The 26,601-nt window shown below is 37.9% G+C and overlaps 1 protein-coding gene and 1 long non-coding RNA gene across 10 annotated transcripts in view; both read left to right on the top strand.

The window, feature by feature from the left end:
- LOC140518213 (uncharacterized) overlaps positions 1-11,532 on the top strand; it is a 48,248-nt gene extending 36,716 nt beyond the window's left edge. Inside the window, exon 3 of the long non-coding RNA XR_011971861.1 lies at positions 11,215-11,532. This is a non-coding gene — a long non-coding RNA (uncharacterized lncRNA). The remainder of the gene's footprint in view (positions 1-11,214) is intronic.
- A 5,169-nt stretch (positions 11,533-16,701) lies between these two features.
- The window catches only part of MARK3 (microtubule affinity regulating kinase 3), a 136,806-nt gene continuing 126,906 nt past the window's right edge, over positions 16,702-26,601 (top strand). For 8 of the 9 annotated variants that reach the window (XM_072630138.1, XM_072630136.1, XM_072630137.1 and 5 more), the window contains exon 1: positions 16,702-17,294. In XM_072630138.1, the coding sequence (XP_072486239.1) occupies positions 17,244-17,294 (51 nt within the window). In that variant the 5' untranslated portion in view covers positions 16,702-17,243. The remainder of the gene's footprint in view (positions 17,295-26,601) is intronic. The other variant, XM_072630133.1, reaches the window with a different exon arrangement.

The raw sequence follows: 26,601 nt of genomic DNA, 5'->3' as shown, positions 1-26,601 counted from the left end.
AATAGGAGATACTTCAAAAAATTTTATTGAATTCATTCATTCATTTATTCAGCACACATTTGAATGCCTATAATATGCTGGATAATGGGGGATTCAGAGAAGAGTGTGTATGTTAAGACCTGGTCTCTGTCCTCACAGAATTCATCTTATATCACTGTGAATCAAAATAAGAGTAAGATGTATTTAACTGTCATCCACAGAATTGCCTCCTCCTACAGGAGTGACTAAGCCTCATTTCCAATCAAGATGAATTATTTTTGGAAAAGAAACATGACATTCCATTTCTTTTTTTAGCATGATACTTTTTTTAAAAAAATTAATTTTAAAAATTCTTAAAATATATGCTTTATTATTTTTTAAAGAGAAATCATCATATTCAGAAGATACTGCAGTTTTCTCCAACTGTGAATAGATGCATAAAGACAAGTTGGAGGTATGAAACCCAGGGGTGTCAGGAAATCCAAGTTTGCTGTTCCTATAGCAACATAAATTCATTCTCTTTCCATGCCACAGATTGTTAATATCCAGATTTGGCACTGGTGCTGTGAGGGAAAAAATCACCTTTGTCCTTCTCTGCCTATGCACATTTCCATGTGCAAATAACCACAAATGTCTATTGATGTGGTTTTGCGGACAATGATAAAGCTTCTTCTTAGAGTTGCGGTTGTTAGAAAGGTGGTGTAAGACAGTGCTTCAACAAACTCACTTCCTGCCTGAGGTTTGACTCATTTTTTAAAACATCAAAGAAAAAAACAATTCAGCTTCTAAGAGCATAGCAGCCTACTATAGTCATAGGCCGATGCATGAGTACCTACTGTCTCTCTTTCTTCAACAGCACCCTCAAACTGAGTAGTGACTGTGAGAGTTGTTTATGTCCAAAAACTCAATGGTTCACACAAAACAACCATAGCCTCTCAGTTAGAAGGGACCTCAGAGATCATTTAGCTGAACTGAATCCCCTCTGAAACCTCCATAGCAAGTACTCAGTCTCTGAAGGCCTCCAGGGAGACCCAAGTAGCTCTTTTTGGTAGTATCAAATGCTAGAAAGTTGTCTTTTCCCCCAATGTCAAGTCTGTATCAATCTTTCCGACCTAAGTTAGTCAATATTGTTAGAGACCACTCACACAGAATCAAGCTGCTATTGGTCATATCTTAAGCTATGAGTAGGTTCTCTTGTTGCCTCCAGGCATACCCTCTTCCTATTCGGAGACTACAGAGAGCATAGAAATTTGTCATTCAGATATAGAGTCTTACTGAGCGGCTATCTCTGGGTCAAGGGAGCATCCAGAGAACACACTCTAAACTGCTGTCCTTCACAGTCACACTATGCTTTAGTCACAAACCACAGGTGTCTAAGCTCTCAAACACTCCCTCCCTCACATTTTAGTTTCAACTTCACCTTTCACTTTCCTGTTTTCTCTCACTCATCTTCAATCTCTCTCCACCCACTCTTTCCCCTTTCCTCTTTCCCTCCTTCCCTCCATCTCTCACACTTTCTCTCTCTCTTACCAAGTCCCTCCTGAACACAATCGCCTTCTTGAAACTTCTACTCACCAAGAGGAAAGGGAATGAAACAGTTATTTATTAAGTGCCTACTATGTGCCAGGACAGGCACTGTACTAAATCCTAGGGACCCAGTTGAAGAGTTTGAATCACTTAAGTAAGTTGAAGAGAAAGCCAGCAGCTGGGGAAGAACCTAGTTCTTCTCCTGATTGGGGAGGAGGGCAGGGAGAGGATTTCCTTTTTTCCCCTCCTCACTGGCCATAGTGGAACTACTCACCCAGAAAGAGACATTACATCTAGTGGGCAAAGTTGAGGGAGAGATATACATTCCAGGCAGACACAAATACAGAAAAGTAGTCATTTGATGCCAAAAGCAGCTTTAAGGAGAGAGACCTTTGGCAGCAAAGATAAAAAGCAACTATGGACTTGAGAGAGAGCTAACCCTGTCCATTGAGAGTTGAATTTTGCTATTACCCCACAAGGAGAGAAAAATTTTTGAGGCTTTGCAATGTCATATGACTAAGTAGCCTTGACCACATATGTTCCCTACATATGTGCCTCAGAATAATTATGCTCCATTTGAGATTACTCTTCCCATAGATACTGTGTGTATTTGTGGGACAGTGTGCCCTAGAATATGAGAGGAATGTTTTGTAGCTACTAATTTTACTCTGCTATCTTAATATTTCTACTAAATGCTAATTTTAGCAAACCGTTGCTGGGAAATACACTGGTGGGGGCTCACATACATAATGACTTCAATAATGTAAATAAAAAGAACACCAAAACAAAGTTAAATGCCAGGGAAAAGATGAGGATATAGATCTACCTTCTTTCTTTCCTTGGAGAGCTAGAGTACTATAGAAATAGAATGTTGCTCCTATGTAGCCCAAACATATTGTAGCAGTTGCCCTTTGGAATCCAACCTAAAAGTGGGAGCTCAAACTGAATGAGCAACCCAGAGAAGTGGTGTTATAAACATAATGGAATGTTATTGTATACCACTATTATGAATGAGAAATTTAGAAAAATATGAGATTTTTATGAACTGAAACAGTAAAAATGAGTGAAAAGAACAATATACACAATAACTTTTATAACGTAAGTTAAAAGATTGATAAAAAGGAAGCCAGACTCTAAGTAAATGAAAAACCAATGAAGCTCCTGAAGAATAGGTAATGAAACATATCTCCCACCTCACTGCAGAAAGAAGCAAGAAGACTGCTAAAACAGAATAATGTCACTATGTAGGGTTTTTGTTTGTTTGTTTAATTGTTTGCCTTTGTTACAGGGATGAATACAATCTAGATGAAGGGTGAAGAGTATTTCCCCTCCCTTTCCATAAATGTGATATAAAAACAAAAGTGATCAGTTAAATGTATTTTTTAAAGAATGGTCCATTTGAAGTGACGCAGGATAAAGCAGGAGAATAACATACAATGATTACAATAACATAAATGAAAAGGATACCAAAATAAAGTTACATATTGTGTAATTGTAATGACTTGGTCCCGAAGAAATGATCAACATATACACCTCCTTTCTTTCTCAGAAAGCAGAGAGACCATGGTTGTGGAATGTTGAATATTCTCTCAGATGGTTTTTTTTTTTCTTTTTTGCTTAATTGTTGTTTGGAGGTCTAACCCTTGGTGGGGATCTGCAATAAAAGCGGAAGGGGTCAGAAAGTGAGCAATAGGAAATATAAGAAAAAAGGAATGAAATTACCAAAAATCTCAGGAGGTAAAAAACTCAGTTTAAAAACCTGGAGCACCAGCAATTAAATCAGAAGAGTAATAATTAATTATTAATAACAGAAAGGAAGATGTCCTCCAGGGTATCTAAGTGAATCCAAACATGTCTAAATACATATTGGAAGACAAAATAAAATGAGTCTACATCTGATGAGGCAGGGGACCTGGTGAATTTTCTAGAGAGCAAGGAACTGCAGCAGGATGTTCCCAAATTGTTCAAGAAAGAAATAAGAAACATGAAAACAGAATTCGTAGCTTGTGTAGCAAAAATAAATAGCAGAATAGGAAAAATTGAACCTAGGGTAGTAAGTCTCACCAAAGAAACAAAAGAGAGAACAATTGATTGGTAATACACAGAAATGGTAAATACGCAGAAATGAAGCAGAATCTGGAAGAAGGTGAAGAAAAAGCAATAATAAAAAAAGTATGATATTTATACAAACAAAACATATTTTGAAGATATATTTTTTTATTTCCCCCAATTACATGCTAAAACAATTTTTTAACATTTGGGTTTTTTGTTAAAGTTTTGAGTTCCAATTTCTATCCCTCTCTCCATCCCTCCATTCCCCTTACCTCTGTCATGGTAAGCAATCAGATATGGGTCATACATGTGCAATCATGTAAAACATTTCCATGTAAGTCATTTTGTACAAGAAAACTCAAAAGCAAAAGAAAGAAAGAAAAAGAAAAAAAGAAAGTGGAAGATAGCATGTATTAGTCTGTATTCAAACAATATCAGCTTTTTCTCTGGAGGCAGATAGTATGCTTCATCATTAGTCCTTTGGGATTGTCTTGGATCATTATATTACTGAGAATAGCTGTCATTCACAATTCTTCATTGTACAGTATTGCTGTTTCTGTGTACAATATTCTGGTTCTACTCATTTAATTTTGCATCAGTTCATATAAATCTTTCCAGGCTTTTCTGAAATCATCCTGCTTGTCATTTCTTTTCTTTTTTGTTGTTTCTTTAAAATTGTTAATTAATTAATTTTTAGTTTTCAACATTCACTTCCATAAATTTTACATTTTCTCCCCCTCCTTCTCCCCTCCCTCCCTAAGATGGCTCTACACATGCATTTCTACTAAACACATCTTCACATTAGTCATGTTGCATAGAAGAATTATAATGAATGGGAGAGACCATGAGAAAGAAAAATAAAACAAAAAATAGTCTACTTTGCTCTGTATTCTGACTCCATAGTTCTTTCTCTGGATATAGATGGCATTTACCATCATGAGTCCTTTGGAATTGTTTCAGGACCTTGCATTGCTGAGGACTAAGTCTATCAAAATCAGTCATCGCACACTGTGGCTGTTTCTGTGAACAATGTTCTCCTGGTTCTGCTCATTTCATTCAGCATCAGTTCATATAAGTCTTTCATGGATTTTCTGAAGTCCGCTTGTTCATCATTTCTTATAGCACAATATAGTATTCCATTACATTCATATACCACAACTTGTTCAGCCATTCCCCAATTGATGGACATCCCCTTAATTTCTATTTCTTGGCCACCACAAAAGAGCTGCTGTCAATATTTTTGTACACATGGGTCTTTTTCCAATTTTATGATCTCTTTGGGATATAGCCCTAGAAGCAGTACTGCTGGGTCAAAGGGTATGCACATTTTTGTAGCCCTTTGGGCATAGTTCCAAATTGCTCTCTAGAATGGTTGAATCAGTTCACAACTCCACCAACAAGGAATTAGTGTTCCAACTTTCCCACATCTTCTCCAATATTTATCATTTTCCTGTTTTGTCATGTTAGCCAATCTGATAGGTGTGATGTAGTACCTCAGAGCTGTTTTGATTTGCATTTCTCTAATCAATAGTGATTTAGGGTGTTTTTTATATGACTAAAGATCTGCTTGTCATTTGTTATAGCACAATAATACTTCATCACAATCATGTACCATAACTTGTTTAGTCATTTCTCAATTAGCCACAATTTCTCAATTGTGATTTTCAGTTCTTAGCCACCACAGAAAGAACTGCTACAAATATTTTTGTACACATGGGTCCTTTTACCATTTTTATGATCTCTTTGGGATATAGTCCTAGCAATGGTATTGCTGGGGCAAAGGGTATACACATTTTTTTTTAGCCCTTTGGGCATAATTCCAAATTGCTCTCCAGAATGATTGGATCAGTTGACAACTTTACCAACAATGTATGTGGCTCAGTTTTCTCATATCACCTCCAACAGTTATCATTTTCCTTTTTTATCATTCTAGCCAATCTGATAGGCATGAGGTGGCATATTGTTTTTGAAGTAGATGGTCCACAGATAACACCCAGAAAAACACAAGTCAAAAAACCTAAACACTATAGTGCAAGAAACAATATATGAAAAATTCCTAGAATTTCCAAAACCAGAAAACAAAGTGTTAATCAAAATAATACAGAGATCATTTCCAGAAAGAAAATAAAAGAAATTCTATGAAGCATCTCCAAGACACACAGTAGTTAAATTTAATAATTCTGATTACAAACAACAAATTCTTTCAATGAGCCTTCTTATGGAAAAGTAAGGAATTTCAATAACACAAAACTATTGTGTACCCATCATAAGCATCAGAAAGGAAGGAAAAATTCAAAGAAATATTTTAGCAGAAGCCCCCTTTTCTCTCCTCAAGTAAAATGCAAACCCTTTAAGGACAGGCAGAAAGAGGACTGAACAGTGTCAAATGTTGCAAAGAAGTGAGGAGGAATGAAAATTGAGAAAATGCCTTTGAATTTGGTAATTAAAAAATAATTGGTAACAAATATAATATAAATAATTCTAAATAACCCAGAAGTAGATCTCCATTAGCTACCCAATAGTAATTGCCCTCTGAAAATTCAACCCACAAGGCACATGGATGTTTAAATTGAGGGAACAACATGGAGGTAGAGTACAAGTGCAATGCATTATTATTGTACAGTAAGAAATTACAAATGAATTTAGAAAAGCATATGATTTTTATGAAATTTTACAGAATGAAAAAAAAGATACACAATGACTGAGCATGTAAATAAAAAGATTACTAAAAGGAAGCCAGTAAATGAATAAATGAAAGACTAGTGATTCTCCTGGAGAATAGATAAGATATATCTGCCTACTTAAACCAGAAATGGGTATGGGGAGGGCTAAGATAGAATGTTTTATACATTGTTTATCCATTATTTCTTTACTGAGAGGAGGGAAATGTGTTTTATTATCACTTGTCCAGAACCAAGATCAGTGAAACATTTCATCTGAATTGTATTGTATCTTCTTAATGGTGTTTTCATTTGCATTGTTGCCCCACAGACTTTCAGAGGATGGTACCAAGTTTCATTGAATGTAAGCCTCCCCCAACAGATCAAGAATATGTTCTTATTTTTCAGTCATTTGTGGTCTCACTTCCAATCTCATCATTCAGCTGAAGCTGCTCCTTCTATCTTTACAAATTATTTAATTACCAGCCCTCATAGCCTTTTCTTTTAATTTTAATCCTTCTTTACCTCTTTACAGCATCTGACACTGTTGACCACTATTTACTCCTATCCTCAAAGGGCTTACCTGTGAGAGAGAAGAGGGAGTTTCTGTTTAAAAATTTCCTTATTTCAAGGCTCAGCTCAAGTGCCCTTCCACTAAAGCCTTCCCTGCCCTGCCTCCATTCTTGTTCCAGATTTTCCTAGAACACTTCATTTAGTCCCTCTATATTGTATTGTACCTTGTCTAGTTATCATATCTGTTGTCTCTCTTGTAGTACTATTCTGTAAGCTCTTTGAAGATGAAAACTGTCATTTTTCATTTCTGTATTTCTAGCTCTTGTGACAATGCATTACACATAGTAGGTGCTTAATAAGTAGATATGAACTTGAATTAAGTAGTCTGGAGGCTGAAGAATCTCTGAAATTCTTTCTAATTGTGACATTCTGGGTCCAATCCCAGCCCTGCCACTTTCTAGGTATGTGACCTAGGAAAAGTCATTTTCCTTTTCTCACCCTCAGTTTCCTTATCTATTAAGGAAGTTGAGCTAGATGATCTCTAATAGCAATAAAGATATATTTTTTTGGTGAATCTGTGAATTTTGTGACTCACTTTGAATCTATTTTGTCATTACTCCAGGAAATCAACTGTCCTGGCAAAGATGAGAGTTGTGCTTTAAAGGAAGTTTATTTGGAACAGTTTTGGCTTGTGTACTTTGATTCCATTAAGAATATGGCTTGATCAGGGACTTGGCCAAATTGGACTCTCTTAGTAGGAGAAGAAAAATGGTTTGATATTTTCCCCCTAGAAATATATCATCTTTGTCTTTTTCTCTATCCAATGTGTCTCTAAATGTTTAAATATAAAACTATTATGTAATTTGCAGTAAATGCCACAGAAAATTCTAAGGGCCCTTTTAATTCAGGTCTTTGGGAAGGAAAACCAATCCACAAGCATTCATTAAGTATCTGCTACATGTGAGGTACTTGGGATAAAAAGGCAAAAATGAAGTAGTACCAGTCCTCAGGGATACTAAATTCAAAGCTCTGCACAACCTAGTAGTCTCTTGCCTTTCCAACTTCTTGAACCTTACCCATCTCCACTAATATCCAGCCTCTTTGCTGTTGATCCCATTCATTTTCACTGGCTGTCCCCCATACCTGGAATGCTCTCCCATCTCATTTCTGCCTCCTGCCTTCCTTCAAGTTCCAGCAAAAATTTTACCTACAGGAAATCTTTCCCATTCCCTTTAATGTTAGTATCTTTTCTCTGTTGATTATCACCAATATATGCTGTGTATCATTTTTGTACGTAGTTGTTTGCAAGTTGTCTCCTTTATTAAACTGTGAGCTCCTTGAGAGCAAGACCTGATTTCTGCCTTTCTTTGCAACCCTAGTGCTTGGAACAGTGCCTGGTACATAGTAGGTATTTAATAAATATTGATTTGACAACATATTGGGGGAGAAAACATGTTCACAGAAGCAACTTGCATTGAGATGTCACCATCAATTTCCTAAGTTGTATCAATCTTAATCACATTACTTAAAGTCTTGATATGGTGGGGAAAATCGCTTCCAGAAAATACCACAGTCCATTAGCTTCTCCATTATATGATGAAGGTTTGGATTGAACAAAACTCAGTTTTTGGAGCAGAATGTGCCCATTCATATACACTTACTACGTCAGGTTTTACTTAGCTCTTTTTCTTTTGTAACACTCACTCTGGGCTATTCTCACAAACTGCACTTGCAGTCAAGGATTGATTGTGTCCCCAAAGTACGGTTGCTGCCTCAGGTTCTAAGTGTAATGCCATGAGTGTTTACACCTAACACTATATCTCTATATCAGGCCTGCACAACATATAGCCACTGGCTGCTTGTGATCCACCAAAGAATTTCACTTGGCCCTTGAAAAATGTTGAGGATGTAAAAGAAAATAAAGATATAACAAGTACTTTGTTCATGCCCTGTTTAACCCACCTTCCACTAGTCACTATTGTGCCCATCATGTAACTAGGTGGGTGGGTTGCTAATACACCCTCTCTCCTTTTTGCCATGTAACTCATAGCAACCAACCATCATCAGTCTGTCTCTGGTCTGAAAGAAGTGAGAGTTTTTCACTGTTTTCAGTAGTTACTGGAGTTGAACAGGGACAAAGTAAGTGTAGTCATGTGCCAACTCCAGTTGATATCCTCTATGAGATGAGTGGCAACAGCTTGAGGGCTTCTTCCCTTCCCTCACTGCATAGCTGCCCTCCAAGTTACATGAGTGTCTGGTGCTCTCTCCAAGGTCAGATCCTCAGTTCAATATTTCTTTGTAGGTGAGCAATTGCCGTGGAGATGTTTTAGTTCTAACATTAAAGTTTTTAGGGTGACTTTGTAAAATGGGTGATAAAAAGAAATGGAATATCAAATCAGAAAATAGAGTGTTTAATCTGGAGTGGACAAATAGATACTTGTTTACTTACATAAGAGACAAAATATTGTGCCTTGTTTGCCGAGAAGTAATAGTCATTCCTAAGGAATACAATCTTTATCACCATTTCAAATCAAAGCATCCTGACTTAAGCAAATTGGACACCAATGAAAAACAAATTAAAGAGTCCAAATTGTTGAAAAAAATCTCTGTGGGGAACAACAGTTTTTCAAGAAAGTAAACTCAGAAAATAAGGCAGCTACTAAGGTTAGTTTTCAGATTGCTAGAGAAATCAGTTTCAAACGTGATTCCAGAGTATGATAAACGGATTGCTGACAAGAAGTGTAACACATCCCATTAACTAAATGTAAATGACAAGAAAACCTGAAAAACATATTAAAACTTGTTCCACTTAGCAAAGTAATTTTTCAACCTTGATTGTATTTTATGATAAAAATCTAAGTAAGAAGTGTAATTAATTGATATTAATTGAAATTTCCCTTCTTAAAATATAGTTTATTTGGAAAATAGTTTAATCATTAATTATACCTTTACTTGGAAAGTAAGCTGCTGAAAACCTATCTGTGACCTGAAGAAGTTTAGCCCATTTTAATTTTGGCCCCTACCTACTGCCAAGTTGTGCAGATCTGCTCTATATACTATATCTATGCTTGCCATTAACAATGAGCCAGTAGATATAATTAGTTCTTATTAAAGGCATTTGCTCAAGTGACACTACAAGAATTACCAGCGCCCCCAAAAAAACCTAGGGTGTACTTTCCCACAAATATGATATGGTGGGCATCCAATAAGAGAGTGGGCTCAAATTTAGAATAAAATGGGAGTGAGACACAAGTGTAACATACATGGGTGCCAAAGGCAACTCCCAACCCTTGGTACTATGGGATCTGAAAATACTTTTTCTCTTTGTAGAGTCCTCTCTGGGTTCTTACATCTGCTCTTCTCAGTTGCTTGACCCTCAATTGCCAAGGGTCAATTTACTTCCTTAAAGTTACTTCTTCCCTCTAGTGACTGTCTCTCTGTATCCATGTTTGTCTGGAATGTGCATCCTTAATCCCCATTGAATGAAGATTCTTCTATAGATGCAATAGCTCTGCTTCAAAGTTACGTGGCAAATATGGGGAGTAGGGGGAGGAGAATTAAGTCCCTTTCTATTCATGCTACAGGGATATCACTTCATTAGTGCTCTGAGTTTTGTTTGCCCTGAGACCTTAAGGGTTTAGCTTTAGCTATTTAAAGCTGCCACCAGCATGGCTAACCTATTTGCTTGTCCAATCATAGTTTCTTTCTTGACAGAATTAGAGAAGTTTTCATATTCTCATAAAGGAAACTATATTATATTACTACATCACTATAAAAAGAAAAAGTCAATAATTAATCTTAAGTAACCCCTTTTAGATCCTGCCCACCAGGACACTGACTTGGGAATGTTAAGGGCCTCTGGTAACCTGGGAATGGTCTGTAGATGCCCAGTATTTCCCTAAGTTCCAGGGTTCATGTTGACTTTGATGTGAAGGGGTTTGTGGGAGGAGAAAGGAAAGAGCTGCTAACCAGTGTCATCAGGAACAACTATTAAGAGGAGCTATTGGAGCTGGGTGTGGGTGAAGGTTTCCAGCTGCAAGTAGATTAGGGATTCATGAGCTAGGGAGGATGGAGAGATTTCCTTCATGTACATAAGCCTAGAAACATCCTTGGGGAGGGGGGAAAAGTCACATCTTCTTGGCTGAAAGTGATCTGGTGACTGACTGGCTCTCACACACATTTTGAAAGAATACTAACGTCCAAGGGGGAGGAAGTGATCAAGAATGTCACGCAAGCTCAGCAAACTAGCAGTAAAGGAATCAAAAATATTGTTGTGGATGGTAATGTGATGCTACTAGAACCTAAATTCTCTCATGAGCTCATTTTAAAAATATAAATGAAGCACCCATGTTTTCTGTCACTTCCTAACTGGCATTTTAATGTGTTAGCTATTTATTTTTCTGCACTATAAATAATAGCATAGGATTTAGAGCTGGAAGAGTCCTTGGAGATCACTTAGTCTAATCATTTCTTTTCTTTACAGATGAAGAAACCTGAGGTTCAAGGATGTGAAGAGACTTGTTGAGGGTCACTCAGCAGCACCAGAGCCTGGATGGAATTCAGGTTCTCTCACTACATATGCCATTTTCTTTCTACTATGCCAATTTGTCTTAATGGTCCAAGAAAGTCTTGGAGTCAAGAAAGACCTGAACTCTTCCTAGAATTCTACTTTTGACACTTAATAATTATATGACATTTTGTATATATACTAGCCTTTCCAAATCTCTAGTGTATGCATGGTCATTTCTACACTCTGGTTCTCATTTTCTTACCAATAAAGTGAGAGGATTGGACCAAGTTACTTCTGAAATACCTATTTTTAAGTTTTATTTTTATTCTCAACTTAACAATTGCCAAATAAAATGAAAATTTCCCTTAACAATGTAGAACAGGAGAAGACTGTTTATGACTGAAATTTTCTATTATATAAAACTTGTTTTTTTTTCTTCACTATGTAATAAATCCAACATATTATTTTTAGAGCCATCCTGTTTATCTGTTATTCCTTCTGGTTTTCTTCTTTCTCTTCACTCATAACTTGAGAGCAGAAAGAGGAAGACATCTCTCTCCAGTCTTCTCATCACTGAAACAAAAAAGAAAAGAAAAACAAAACCCTTATAAGAAATAGCATAGTTAAACAAAACAAATCTCTACATTGGCCTTGTCCAAAAATGTATTTCTCATTCTGCACCTTAAGTCTATTGTCCCTCTATTAGAAGATAGTTAGCATGTTTTGTCATTGGTCTTCTGCAATCCTTGTTGGTTATCACACTAATCAAAAATCTCAAGTCTTTCAAAATTGTTTACATTTATAATGGTATTATTGTATAGATTGTTCTCCTGGTTCTCATCCTATTTTAGATCAGTTCATGCAAATCCTCCCAATTTTCTCTGAACTTTCCCTTTCATTATTACAGCACATATACCATAATTTTAGTCATTCAATTGGTGGGTATTCCCTTATTTCTTTGACACTATAAAGAGCTGAATATATATATACATATATATAATATGAAATCAATTCTTTCTACACATATATACATATATCTATATGTTTTTATACAATCACACATATATATATGGGTGTGTGTAAAACATCTGAGTTCCTTTCCTATTTCTTTGCTCTCTTTGGGGCATTTCTTGGTCAAAGGGTATACGCAGCTTAGTGATTTTTGATGAATAATTCCAAATAGCTTTCTAGAATGGTTGGACCTTTTCTGTTCCTTTTTCTAGCATTTTTTATAACAACTCTTTTCGAGGCATCTAGGTGGCACAATGGCACATAGCTATGTGATCCTAGACAAGCCACTTAACTTCAATTGCCTCCAAACAATGTAACTTCTTTCCTGAACCCCCTACTTTTTAGGACTACTCCTTTTTCCAAGTTTATTTTGTATGTAATTATCTGCATAAATGTTGTATCTCTTCAGCAGAATATGAGCATCACAGAGACTATATCATTTATTTACTTATTTATTGTCTTTAGGCAGCTAGCACATGGAACAATGTCTTGTACATCACAGATGCTTTGAAAAACCTTCTGTTCTGTTGGGGTTTTTTTTTCTTTAGATGAGAAGCTCACTGAGGATAGAGGATGTGCCTTCTATATTTTAATATAATTCACAGGGCTGACTACATGATCACATATTAAGGCTTTGTTTCAGTCTAATCAAATGCAACTCAGCCTTCTGCACAGCAGATGAACACACCTTTTACTTTACTGGGAAGACTGAAGAAATTGATATAAACTTCCTTAATTCCCATCTTCCTCTTTTTCTGAAGTGCTGAATATCCTCACACATCTTTCCCATCCCTTTGTTAAGGCTGTCCAATTACTTCAGGCCATCAATCATCCCTCTTCCAGAGTCTGGTGCCACTCTATCTTACCAGCCATCACTCCCCTTCACATATTCTGCATTCCAGCAAAACTAGACTACTCACCATCTGTTCTTGTCCTGTCTTCTCTGGGCTCTAAGCCTTTGTTTACAAAATCCTCATGCCTGCAATGGGATCCCTTTGCTCATTTCCATCTGTTGAACTCCTTCATTTCATTTAATACCCAACTTGGATGCCACCTTCATGAAACTTGGCCACTTCTCCCCTCGCCTCACCTAAAAATTTCTCTCCCCTCAACCCAGTTTTTTTATAGCAATTTGACTGGATCACTCCTTTGTTCTTATTATATTCTGTGATACAAGTATCATAGTAACTTGTGTACGAGTAATATTCTCCTTGAATTGTAAGCTTTTTGAAGGCAGGCTCTGAGTTATTTAAAATTTTTGTTCCCCAGGGGAACACAGGGACTTGTGCTTTAAAATGTTTGTTGGATTGAACTGAATTCAAGGCCAAATGAAAGACCTACTTTCTCTGAAGCTTTCCCTGACTACTCACTTTTTCAACTCCTTTAGTTCTCTGCCCCAGATAAGAAGCTCCTTAATCATATCTTCCTATTGTTCTCTAGGTGCTTCATGCGGGTCAATCTTGCTTCCCTATTGCTTCATAAACCCCTGAAAGGTAGGGACTACAAACTTCAATTCAACGCAAGGCAACAAACATTTATCAAATGCCTGTTGCATTGGGATGACATGCCACTAGAGGAGATACAAAGTTAAAGTAAGTCCCATGCATACGCTTATGGAATTTACAGTTTAGTAAAAGGATTAGACAAAAAGAGAGTCATAACTCATGATATTTCATAAGAGCATCAAAAGTGTTAAGCAAAATTCTGCTTGAAAAATAAGAAACGAAATTTTTATTAGGTTATTATTTTTATATTTTATATTATTATTATATTAGAAGATAATTTGAATTGAGCTTTAAAGGATAGGCAGGAATATGATTTGCTTATAGTTAGGAGATCTGGGTTCAAATATCACCTCAGATACAGTGTAATTATGCTCTCTAAACCTCAGTTTCTTTATCCGCAAAATGGAGATACTACTGAAGCACTGTATGTGTCTGTCATTGCTGTATTTATCTTCAGTAGATGAAGAACTAAAGGGACAATATTCCAGTTATAGAAAACATCTTAAGCAAAAGCATGCAGGTAGGAAAGTGCATGATATGCTGGGGGACAGAGAGGAATTCAATGTGGAGGAAAATACAATACATGGGACTTTGCCCTTTTCTAGAGGCAGCATGGTGCAGTGGGAAAAATATTCCACTTGGAGTGCTGAACTTGGTTTCAGACCAGATCTAGGCTTGAATCCTCACCCTTCCACTTTACATGACCTTGTGCAGCAAGTCTCTGGGTTCTCATTTACATCATCAGTCAAATGAGAGAGTTGGACTACATGGCCCAAGAAGTCCTTTCCAGCTCTGGATCTGTGATCCTGGTACAAGTTTCTAGGACAGAAAAATTCTGTCCACCATAAACTGTTCATGTTTGGTTGGTTTTGCATTGATTACAGTATGCATAAGCAGAAGAAGCTGGTACTTCTGTATCAATATCAAGCATCTTGTATTTTCAGCTTCTTAAAAGCTCATGATGTACTTGCTAATTTTCTAAACAATACAGTGACATTCTTCTCTTCATACCCAAGCCTCCTGTTCACCCCCAGTTAATCTTCTGGGATAGTAGGCTTATAAGCTGTGAGAACTAGAAGAGACCTTAGAGATTTGTGTACCCTCCTAGAAAAAGCCTTTCCTGTTTCCCTTAGTTGCTTGTGCTCTCTCAAATTATTTGATGTATCTCCCTAGTAGATTGTTGTGTTTGTCCTTCGTTCTCAAAGAGGACCATGACATCAAGATGATGACATGACTTGCAGTTGACTTTGATTTGAGTGAGGGAAGACTGTGTAAGGTCACCATTCTCGCTCCCTTCTCCTGGGTCTTCTGGGACCAGTGGCGTGATATTCATCAGAAGCTCCTTGAGGACAGGCACTGTTTTTCATTTTATCTTTACAGCTGTATCATCTTAGAAAATGATTTGTATATAGTAGACACTTAATAAATGCTTGCTCAATTGTTTACCTAGATGGTGGAGAATAGCGTGAGTTAAAGCTGGAAATAAATAAAGAGGAGTGCCAAGTTACAATGGGCCTTCAATAGCAGACATAAAAGTTTGACCTAATTCATGTTCACATACTTACGATCTATGTGGCCTTGGGCAAATCAACTTACCCCCTGGGCTTCAGGAGATGGGACTAGGTCCCCTCCAAATCCCTGTCCACCTCTAAATCCTGTGCTCTCATCTTTGACCTTATTAACTGTATGTGGTAGATAACAGGAAGTCACCAAACATTTTTAAGTCAGGGACAGGACATGACCAGAGCCATATTTTTGTCTTTTGCTCTAAAGGATGGTCTCTTCTATATTTTCCTAGACTACAGAGCTCAGTTCAGTAATGTCTGGCTGAAAGCTGAAACATGATGAGAAGTAGGAAGGGAAGACATGGTCAAGAAATCAAACAGATGGGACTTAACACCCACACAATGGACTTCCAAAGATTCTTTAAAGGAAATATAGGAGTTAAACTCCACTTCCAGAGAAAGAGGTCAAGGGCAGAGATCACTGGATTTAGATTCAGAGGACGTGGGTTCTTCTAGCTTAGCTGCTTATTAATTATATATTATACAATTGATTATATGTCTACGTAATTTATATTATATATTTTATTATACGTTATAGAAATATTTACTATATTTTATATTATATAAATATTTATTGTATTATATAATTTATTTTATAAATGTAGCATATTTATATAATATTTACTATATTACATAATATAATATATTATTAATTCTATGACCTTGGGCAGGTCCATTCCCTGCTCTGTGCCTCAGTTTCCCCTTCTGTAAAAACAGTGGTTTGGACTTCAAGATCTCTCCTTGGTCTCCCGGGTCTCTTCAGTCTCTTAAACCCTACGACCCTAAAGGTCTTCTTTCACCATCGGCCCCACCTTTTCCCCTTATTACCTTCTCCTCCTCTCCCCCTCTCTCTTTACCCCGCTCCCTTTCCCTTTTCCTTCCTTCCCTCCCTGACAGGAATCCAGTCGCCCTTAGCAACAACAGCCAAGGCTTGCCTCCTCCCTCCTCGGCTATTGGCCGAGCCTCCTCCGGAGGGGCGGGGCGAAGAGGAGGTCGTCACTTCCGTTCCCGTCTGGGGTCGGCGAGGGGAGCCGGAGGCAGCAGAGGAAGCTGGGTGGCGGCCATCTTGGATCTCTGAGGAGAGGCGGCAGCGGGCTGCGGAGATTCGAGCGGCGGAGGCAGGCGGGAGGGCGGGCGGGCGGGGCTGGGGCAGCAAGAGACGGTGAAGGGAGACCGCAGTTCTCCTCCGCCCGAGGCCCCTTCCATGGTCGGCACCTGTGACCCTCCGCAGCCTACCCTCCACTCCTCTCCCAGGGCGGCTGGTGCCGGGGTGCGGAGGCCCCGGCGCTGAAAGCTGAGGGGAGGAAGAGGAGCCGCGGCGGCCGGAGGAGTGCGAGGCTCGCGGGGACCCCGGAGAGCCTGGCGGGCGGACCCCGCAGCCTCCCCTCCCCTGCGCGGCCCGGCCCTGTCCGCCGCCGCCGCCGCCTTCTCTGCCTTCTCTGCTCGTGCTGCCCAGCCCCGGAGCCGGGACGGACCTTAGAGACCCCCTAGCCCAGCCCCGCCGCGCCCTCCACTGCCCTGCCCTGGGCACCGCTCTCCTCCCGAGACTTTCCCACGCCTGAAGCCTCCCCGCCCCGGTGCAGCTGGAGGGGCGGGGAGGGGGAGGGGGTCGGTGTCCGGCCCCGGGCTCGGGGGGGTGGGGCAGCGAAAGCAGCATGAAGCCCGGAACCTGCCCGGGGAATCGTTCGGCCGGTCCTGGGCTCTAGACCACCGTGCGGGGGGCGGGAGAAGGAAGCCACCCTCCCCCATGGTGCCCCTTCCGAACCACTACTGAGACTGCCCTGCGGCCCCCGGACCGGCGAGGCGTGACTCTCCCTCGTAGTCGTTGCTCGTTTTGTCGGACGTCCTTTTTGTTTCTTTTGTTTCTTTTTTTCCCCTTTTTCCTCTCCATTGTGGGGGAAAAAATTAAAAGTGAATTAAAATGTCCACTAGGACCCCTCTGCCAACGGTCATTGAGCGAGACACTGAAAACGTAAGTAGCCACGGTATGGATTTACTTAGTAACAATGAGTTGGAAGTATGTATTTTATTCTGGGAGATGTTTCCAATAGTGTCATTGCTTGAGCGCCCTTTTTTTTCCAGAAGCTAAAAAACAGCTGGGTAAATTTTGTCTCCAAATCTGAAAATAACCAGCCTTTTACTACTCACAACAACGTTCGGTGCAGCACCAGCCCAGAGCCCGTGGCCAGGGTACTTGGAGGAGCGCTGAATTGGGAGGACCCCGGCGACATCCCTGCTTGTCACCTTCGTGACCTTGTCTCTGCACCTCCCAGAGACTCAGTTTCCTTTTTGGTCCGTTGGGGTCATATGATTGGCGGTACCTACCACGCAGGGTTGTTAGGAGGAAAGCTCTATGAATGAATCAGGATTTTGCTTGGTGGGAACAAATCCTAAGTTTTGCTGCAGTCCCTGTTCTTTGGGAGCTTTTGGGTTGGTCAAAACTACTGTATCCTATCTAAACTTTGAATCTGCACGCCATGGGCCCGATTTGATCAAAGAGCACTTGACGTGTTTTCTTAAAAATGTTTATTTTCAAACTGGTTCGGAGTAAAGTAATATCTATTGTTCTTTGGGCAGCGAGAATATGTTTTGTGTTGCCTTGGTGGGAGTTATTGACTAATAAAGTCTAAAAGTTGCTGTTAGACTAGTCCATGTAACTTGCTTGGGTTGTCTTCTACCTGCTCCTTTAGGGGGTTTGGAGACATTGCAGTATTGGTTTCTCTAGACTCTGGTTTTGGTCTTGTATATCTAATGAGATTGTCAGTTAAAGATTGTGTTTTTTAGTACTTAATAAAATAATAAATTGGGCAAAATGAGCTACCATTTATGGCTCATTCTTTAAAAGAAAAGGTTTGAACTGGCAATAATCACAGTCTCTTAAAAAATGCTACCTTTAAGAACTCCTTAAGATCTCTTTGGGTGGTATTCAGAAACCACTAGATTTGAAGACCCTAATTACAACGAATACACACATTTAATAAGGAGTAGTTTTTGTAACATCTGTTTTAAGGAGGGGAAGAGAAACAGAAAAAAAAATTTCTTGTTAAATCAGTTACTATTCTTTGTAATCCCTTTAAAGTAGACTTCCTTCACCTGGTGTCCTGGGAACTTTTTAAAAAATATTTTGATAGCTGTATGTAAATATAGTTGGTTTCTTTGGTAATTCTATGTATTTTATTTTATGCATTTAAAAAGTATTCATAGAAGATCCTTAAGTTTCACAGATTGCAATAGGGATCTCTGAGATTAAAAAAAGGTGAAGATTCCTTGTTTTAAAGTGACCCCCCCCCAACATTGGGGTAAATCGTATCCAAATGAATTGTCTGAATTCATCCAGTTTTTAGTGAAGAACTAATTGGATTGCCAACTAAACTTCTCTGCTAAAAAAATATCTAGTTAAGTAATCTCTGGAAAGTAAATCCTGTACTTAAATTTAAAAGTTTATTGACAGCTAGATTTAAAAGCTTTTATTACATTCCTACTATATGCCAGACACTGTTCCAGATTCTGGGGCTACAAAGACAAATGAAAAAGGCCCTGTCCTCAAGGAACATACATTCTGTTGGGGAAACTATGTACACAGGCAAATAAATACACAATATATACAAAGTAAATAGAAGGTTAATTTGATGAATTGATGAGTGGCAACTGCTGACATTAGGGAAGACTTCGTATAGGTAGATGGTACTTGAATGGAGCATTGAAGGAATCTAGGAATTTTAAAAGGTAGTGATGAGCAGGGAATGCCTTCCAGGCATGGGGAACTGTCTGCCAAGCTACAGAAGCAGAAGATAGAGGAGCAGCAAGTAGGACAGTTGGGTTGTACAGTAGAGTTAGAGAAGATGTAATAAATCTTAAAACATGTTCGTGCCAGACCATGAAGTGCTTTAACAGCCAAACAGAAGAGTTTATATTTTAATCTTGGAGAAATAAAGAGCTTTTGGGAGTTTTTGAGCAGGGTACTGGCCTAGTCAGTTTTAGTAGTATTACTTGGGCACCTGTGTAAAAGGTGTGTAAGTAGGGGAAATGACTTGAGGCAGGAGGATCAATTAGGGAGATTTCAGTCCAGATGAAAAAGTGGATGAAGGCATATACTTGGACTGAAACCAGTAATGGGTGAAGGTGACTGATTATAGACTACCTTAGGAAAAGTTTCCTTGCTCTAAGTGTTCTTCACACTTAACTACCACACAGTATCAAATGCCTGAGTTTAATCCCCACACTGCTATTTGTTAGTTAGCCATCTGGTGATTTAATCTCTTATAAAATTTGGGACAGAGTATCTCTTGTATATAATAACCTTGAGTACTTGGTTAATAACAATAGGTCGAAGTTGGTACGAAATTATAAATGATATGTTTTTCTTAAATGCACTACAAACTACTGAACAATAGAAAAATCTTAAATATTTAATGGATTAAAATTTTTCCTTTAAGAGCTTGTCATTGATTTCTGACTTTATTTTTTTTCTTGGAATGCTCAGTGGTGTGGAGCAAGCAAAAGGTTAGTCAGATTTGACTATCTGCAGTAAAGTCACAAACACAATTCTACACTTCTATATTGAAGTTAGAAACAGTAATGTAGTAGATCCATATTGTAGTCTGAGGCAAAATAAAAGCTTATACCCAGTGTTTCCTACTCAAACATGTATTTCAGTTTGTAAGTCTGAATGAGGGGAAAAATTTGCATATTTTTAATTTAGGAATAAGTGGTTTAGGCTACAAACAGTAGTTTGTTGGTTTAACTTTTTGCCCCCTTTACTTTTATTAAGTGCTGCCTTGTCTGTTTTAGTGTATCCTCAGGTGAAACAAAACTGTTCCTACTCTTGAGCTTTCATTGGCTAAGAACCCAGATAACTATAAATATGTTATATGAAGTTATATGCATAGGAAAGGTCCAGAGAAGTATGTTAAATTCTGGGAAGGTGAAAACTGGAAAAATCAGGGAAGATTACAAGGAAGAGACAGCTAGCACTTGAGTTGGACTTTTTTAAGGGAGAAAGTATTTCAAAGGTGGCGTGAGAAAAGGCCAGAGATCAGGAGAGGAGCAGAGAATTGCATGCAGTAAGAGTGGAAAGGTAGGTTGGAGCCAGATGTGTGGGGTCAAGGAGTTTAAAATTTTTCTGTTGGCAGTGTAGGAACGCTGAAGATTCCACTTCTTCCCCCCCAGTATTACTTAGAAGACACATCATAGGAAGATTACTCTGATCGCTTTTATTCAGGGTGAGAGAATAGAGAGGCCAGTAAGAAGGCTATTTCAATAGACTTGTTTAAAGGACCAGTCATGGGATTTAGAGCTGGAAGAGACTCAAGCAACTATCTAGACCAGGGGCTGGCAGACTATTATCTGAGGTGGCCTGCTGCCTATTTTTATTTTAAAATAATATACATTTAGTTTTATTTAAAAATGTAAAAACCATTTTTAGCTCGCAGACCTTTAAAAAACGGATAGGGCTGGACCATACCTCTCACCTAGTCCAGTGATTCCTAAACTTTTTGGCCTTCGGACCCTTCTATACTATTAAAAATTATTAAGGACTCAAAGGGTTTTTGTTTATGTTTGTTGATAATTACCATGTTAAAAATTAAAATGTCTTAGTATTATTGTGAAAATAGCTTTGACCTTGAGGATTGCTTGATCCTGTCCCAGGGACAGGGTGGGGGTGGGGACTGGGAATCAGTTTGAGAACTGATGATCTATCTGGTCCCTGTGGCCTGGTTTAAGAAAACTGAGACTTAGAGGGGTTATAAATGCCCTCAGGGCCATTCAGGTAAGTAAATAGTAGAGCTGGATTTCAAGTCTAGATCTCTTGACTCCTGAACTAGGGTTTGTTGTACTAGAAGTAGAAAGGAGGGGACAAATAAAAGAGATTTTTAGGGTTGGCAGCTAATTAGATATTGACTGAAGAGTCAAAGATGAGTGAGATTTTTAGCTTGGGTAATACTGAAGAAGGTGATGGTTGCTATCCAGGAAAAAGAAAAAGGAGAACAAGTTGTAGGAGTAGAGAAGTGACTTTCAGTTTTGGACATGCTGAGTTTGGTTGGGCCTTTGAATTTTGATTTATCAGGTTGTAATTTTGAGAAAGTTAGTAATTTAAGAAATTTATAAATTCTTTAGGTTTTAAAAGCATATATTTCTTTGATTTTGAATTACATATATTCTGCCTAGATCATGTATTAAGTAAATTCTTTATATAGTATAATTATTATATTTCTTACTACACTAAGTGAGAATTGCTGTATGTTTCAGCATTGTTCACCCAAACTTGTTTATAGTAACTCTTGTTTTGGCTTGTTCAAGAAAGATTTGAAATGCCTTATTCTCTGAAGTATATGTCTCAAAGCTACAACTCAAATTCATATTATTTACTAAAATTCAAGAGCTGTTAAAAAAATAAAGTATTCTAAAAGTATTTTACGTTCATTCTTACTTGAACCTCACAACTCAAATAAGGTGGATGCTACAGGTATTCTCCCCATTTTACAGATGAGGAAACTGAGGTATCAGGAAGGTAAGTGAAGGAGGGTAGTCATGTAACCTACAGTCACATAACTAGGAAGCATCAGAAGTGAGATTTGAACCCAGGTCTCCTGATTCTAACATACTATCCACTTTATTACAAGGTAGATAATTTGCCATTCATTTCAAATAATGGATATTTTCTGTCATAAGCTGAAAATACAATACTCTTGTATTTCATTATGACCTCCTTTTTGGCCCCCATTGTAATTTGAATATCTAATACTAAATTGATGATTGTGTAAAATTACAAAAGATTTAGAATCTTAGACTGAACCTTAGAGATCATTTAGTCCAACTTCCTCATTTAACAAATGAAGAAACTGAGTTCTAGCCACTTGCCTAAGGGTCATGCCAAATTTACATTAATAATCAGATATAAAACATAGTTATTAAAAGCAGATGTTATTTAAAGGCTGTGGGGGAGTGAATTCAGTACTGGATTCAAAACTTGCTTTGAATTTTAGACTTTGCTTTATTGCTGACTTATTTTTGAGACCCTGGAAAACTTAAGTAGAGGCATTAAAAAAACAAAGACCCAAGGCTACACTGATCATCTTTTTGTAAAAATGACAGAATATACTTCTTGTAAAAGATTTAATCCTGATGGATGGGGGGAGTGGTATAGTATGTTTAGGAGTTCCTGTAGTAATGTTCTTTGCCACTGTAGAAAGTCACCTCTCTGTAAAATAATACTTAAAATCTAAATGCTCCCAAGGATTGTAAAAATGAATTCAATGACTAGATATAGTTAATATAGCATATAATTTCACAGGACTACTCTGTGGATTTTAAATTTTTTAATTTAATTTTTTTAATAAAACATTTTCTGTTCCATTGGAGGAAAAAAGAGGCAAAACAAAACTCATAACATATTCATAATGAAGCAAAATCAAATTCCCACATTGACCATGTCCAAAAAATAATATTTCTTATTTTTTATCTTGAATCCATCACTTCTCATTCAGTAGGTAAGTAGTATGCTTATTCTTTAGGAGTCTTCTGAATGCAGAGTACTGGGAATAGTAAATATTTAAAAAATACTTGTTCAATAAACATTTATTGAGCCCCTGGTATGTGCCAGGCACTGTGCTAAACCATGAAGATACAGGGAAAAAGCAAATGCTCTCAAAGAACTTAGTGTAATGGGGGAGACAATATGCAAACAACTATGTACAAACAAGCTATATACAGGATAAATAGGAAATAATCAACAGAGGGAAATGCCTAAAACTAAAGAGAGATTGGAAAAGTCTTTGTGTGGGATTTTAGCTGAGATGTGAGAGAAGTGAGGAGGTAAAGCATTCCATTTATAAGGTGGGCCAGTGAATATACCAAATCAGAAAATAGATTCTTATGTGAGGTGTTCATGGAGACCAGTGTCACTGGATTGAAGAGTATGTGGAGAGTATAAGGTGTACAAATACTAGAAAATTGCGGTGGAGGGTGGGGAACCAGGTTATGAAGAGCTTACATATTAACTAATACAGTTTTCATCATAACTTCCCACAGTTTTGATACTCCATACTGTCATGGAAAACTATACTCCTTTTTTAGATTTTATCATGCTTAGAACAATGATCTTAAACTAGATTCTTGGAAAATCCTAGTTTCTCTACCAGCACCTTGTAAGAATAAGTTTTCAGTCAAACATCCTTAATACCGGGGTGGGGGTGTGTGTGTGTGTGTGTGTGTGTGTGTGTGTGTGTGTGTGTGTGTGTGTGTGTGTGTGTGTGTGTGTGTGTGTGTGTGTGTGTGTGTGTGTGTGTAAGTACAAGATGTGAAATTGGGAGGACAAAAGATTTGAATCTTTGCTTTTTTATTGTCATCTGAGTAACTCTGGGCATGTCACTTCCCTTCTCTAGTCTTCATTTCCTCCTTTGTAATGAGGAAGTTAGACTAGATTATCTCTAAAATCCCGTCCATTCTGAACTCTGTGATCCTATAGTTTCATCACCAGCAACAGTTTCTGGAACAGAATCATTGGTTTTAGGTAGTAGCCAGCAAGACTTAGGCTTGTTGGCAAAACTGGGAGAAGAGCAAGGCAGAAATTTCCTTGTTTTACCTTTACTTAGGTAGCTATTTGAATATTCTTAAATGAATAAGAGAATTTTTCCAGGATATCTTAAAAGCTCCTTTGTGTAGGATTTGATGTAAGCATTCTGAATTAAGCTTTCAATCTCCAGCAGCATTTGGAATAGTTTGTATGAAGGTTATGTGCTTGAAGTTTGGTTTTTTTTTTCCCCTTGGTAACAATAATTGTAATTGATTCATAGGATTATGAGATTCTAGATTCTAGAACTAGGAGATACCTTAAAGATCATCATGTACAACATCCTCATTTTATAAAGTGGAATGCTGATCATTCCAGTGAGGTTGTGAAGACCATATGGGTACTGGAGTACGTATTTATACGCACTGGTCCTCTGATTCCAAATCTATGGAGTTTTTTCCCCCTCTGCTTTGTGTTAAAACATCAACCAGAGTACAGAGGGCACTAAATGCTAGTAGAATAGATAATTTTTCCTATTTTGAAGCTGCTTCTTAGGAACTAAGCCTTCCACCTTGGCTTCATGAATACCATAATTCAACTGAGGTGTACTAAAGGCTTGTCACAAATGATTCTAAGTAAAATTCTTTCGAATTTTTAAGTGTTAAATTTGTAATTATGGACCATACATTTTAAAATACAGGATTCTTCCCCCCATCCTGCCTTTGTTATTCCTATTAAATTAAAATTGTGAATCAGTATAGTTTTAAAACCCCATAGAACAGGAAACATTTTCCAGAGGTCAACCAGTCTAGCCCTCTGCCTCCAAACTAAAACTTTTAGACAAAATAATACTTTAAATCTCATTTAAGCAGCTTCTGAATTCTGATACAATTAAAAGGGCTCTGCCGCCCCCCTTCCTCCTCATGTACCTGTTTTCCTTTCCTCACAACTCTCTTATCTTGGGCCTATTAGTGGTAGACAAGTTTTATCCAGTTTACATATATACTGAGTGGGATTAAAGCAGTTGCTGGCTTTTTCCATAAGGCATCAGAAAAAGATAATCCATACAGTCAAATATACCAAGAATCTGTGATTTCCTTAGTATGGAAACCCTTCCATCTTTGTAGATGGCTTAGATAAATAAGCTTTAGAAAGGTGAATAAATCTCAGAGAGAATGCAGTGGTTTACATAGTTATTAAGTGTTAGGCCTCTGATGCAGGGTAAGGGTGCATTGTTTAACAGGAACTGATGGGAAAAATAGACAGCCGTCTGGTAGAAGTTAGGTCTAGATCCATAGCTCATGCCATGTACTCAAGATAAGCTCCAAATGGATATGTGGCTTAGATATAAAAAGTCACATCATAAACAAATTAGAAGAGCAAGGAAGAAATTACCTTTCAGATCTATGGATAGGGGAAGAGTTCATGACTAACCAAGTGATAGGATCACACATGATAAAATAAGCAATTTTGATTATCTAAAATTTTTTTTTCACAAATCTTATGTAAAAATTAGAAGGAAACAGGTAAAAAGGGGGGGAAGGTTTCATATCCAAGATAAATAACGGACTGATTCAAAGTTAAAAGACAAAGAGCCATTGTCTGATAGATTAATGGTCAAAGGATATGAATAGGCAGTTTTCTAAGGAAACACAAGTTATCAACAATCATAAGAAAAAAATACCCTAAATCACTAATAGAAAAAGGCAAAGAAACTTTAAAGTTCTTATTCATACCTATCAGACTGGCAGAAATGACAAAATAGAAAAGTGACTATTGTTGGAGGAGCTGTGGGGAAAAACGGGTAAACAAATGCTCTTTTTTGTGAAGCTCCAAATTGGTCCCTATATTCTGGAATGCAGTTTGACAATACGTCCAGAAAATTACAAGACTGAACGTACCCTTTGACCCTGCAGTTACACCATTACTAGGTCTATATCCAAAAGAAATCAGAGAAGAATCTAGATGTACAAAAATATATATAGCTCTTTCTGTGGTAGCCAAAAATTGAAAACTAAGACGCTGCCCTGTTGGGGAATGATTAATCAAATTGTGGTATGTAAAGGAAATGGAATATGATTGTATCATAAGAAGTAATGAAATGGCCAGTTTCAGAAGAAACCAGGAAGACCTCTGAACACAGTGCACCAAGCAGAACTAAAAAGACTCGAGAACTTTGACCAATGTAATTATAAACCATGAGACTAAAAGAACAAGGATTAAACATAGTTTATTTTTTATAGAACGATGATGAACTAAAAATCCAGAAAGAGAAACATATATTTAGATATGGCTAATGTGGATGTTTGTTTTACTGGATTATGTAGGTTTGTATTGAGGGATTTTGTGAATTGATAAAAACTGGTTTGACTGGTATATCCCCAGACCCCCGGATGCATGGAAGACTTGGAGATTGGGCATTGCCCCCTTCCCCAGTCTCTTGCTAGATGGCACAGTTAAAAAGTTACGTTTTCTTCATCTCTGTTACTCATTCCTCCCTCTTTATTGGGCAGTTTTGAAAGTACTCATTTCATTGGTCTTGTTTTTACTATCATCTTCCCCTATTGATAACCAAGCAATCTCCTATTAGTGCTATATTGTTTCTTTGTCTAAAACGAGCCCTAAAGGTCTGTGGGGCTTCTACCAGAGTGTAGAAACCATTGCATTGCCAGATGCGCATCTCAGCCCCCCACTCCCCATTCCACCCTATTCTGCCCCTTTGAATTTTAGGCTAAGCACTCCTCGTACTGAGACAGTTGGGTCTGTT

The sequence above is a fragment of the Notamacropus eugenii genome, chromosome 1 (genome assembly GCF_028372415.1).
Source record: "Notamacropus eugenii isolate mMacEug1 chromosome 1, mMacEug1.pri_v2, whole genome shotgun sequence".
Lineage (NCBI taxonomy): Eukaryota > Metazoa > Chordata > Mammalia > Diprotodontia > Macropodidae > Notamacropus > Notamacropus eugenii.
Note: the sequence above shows the minus strand (reverse complement) of the source record. Positions and strands in the feature narration are given on the sequence as shown.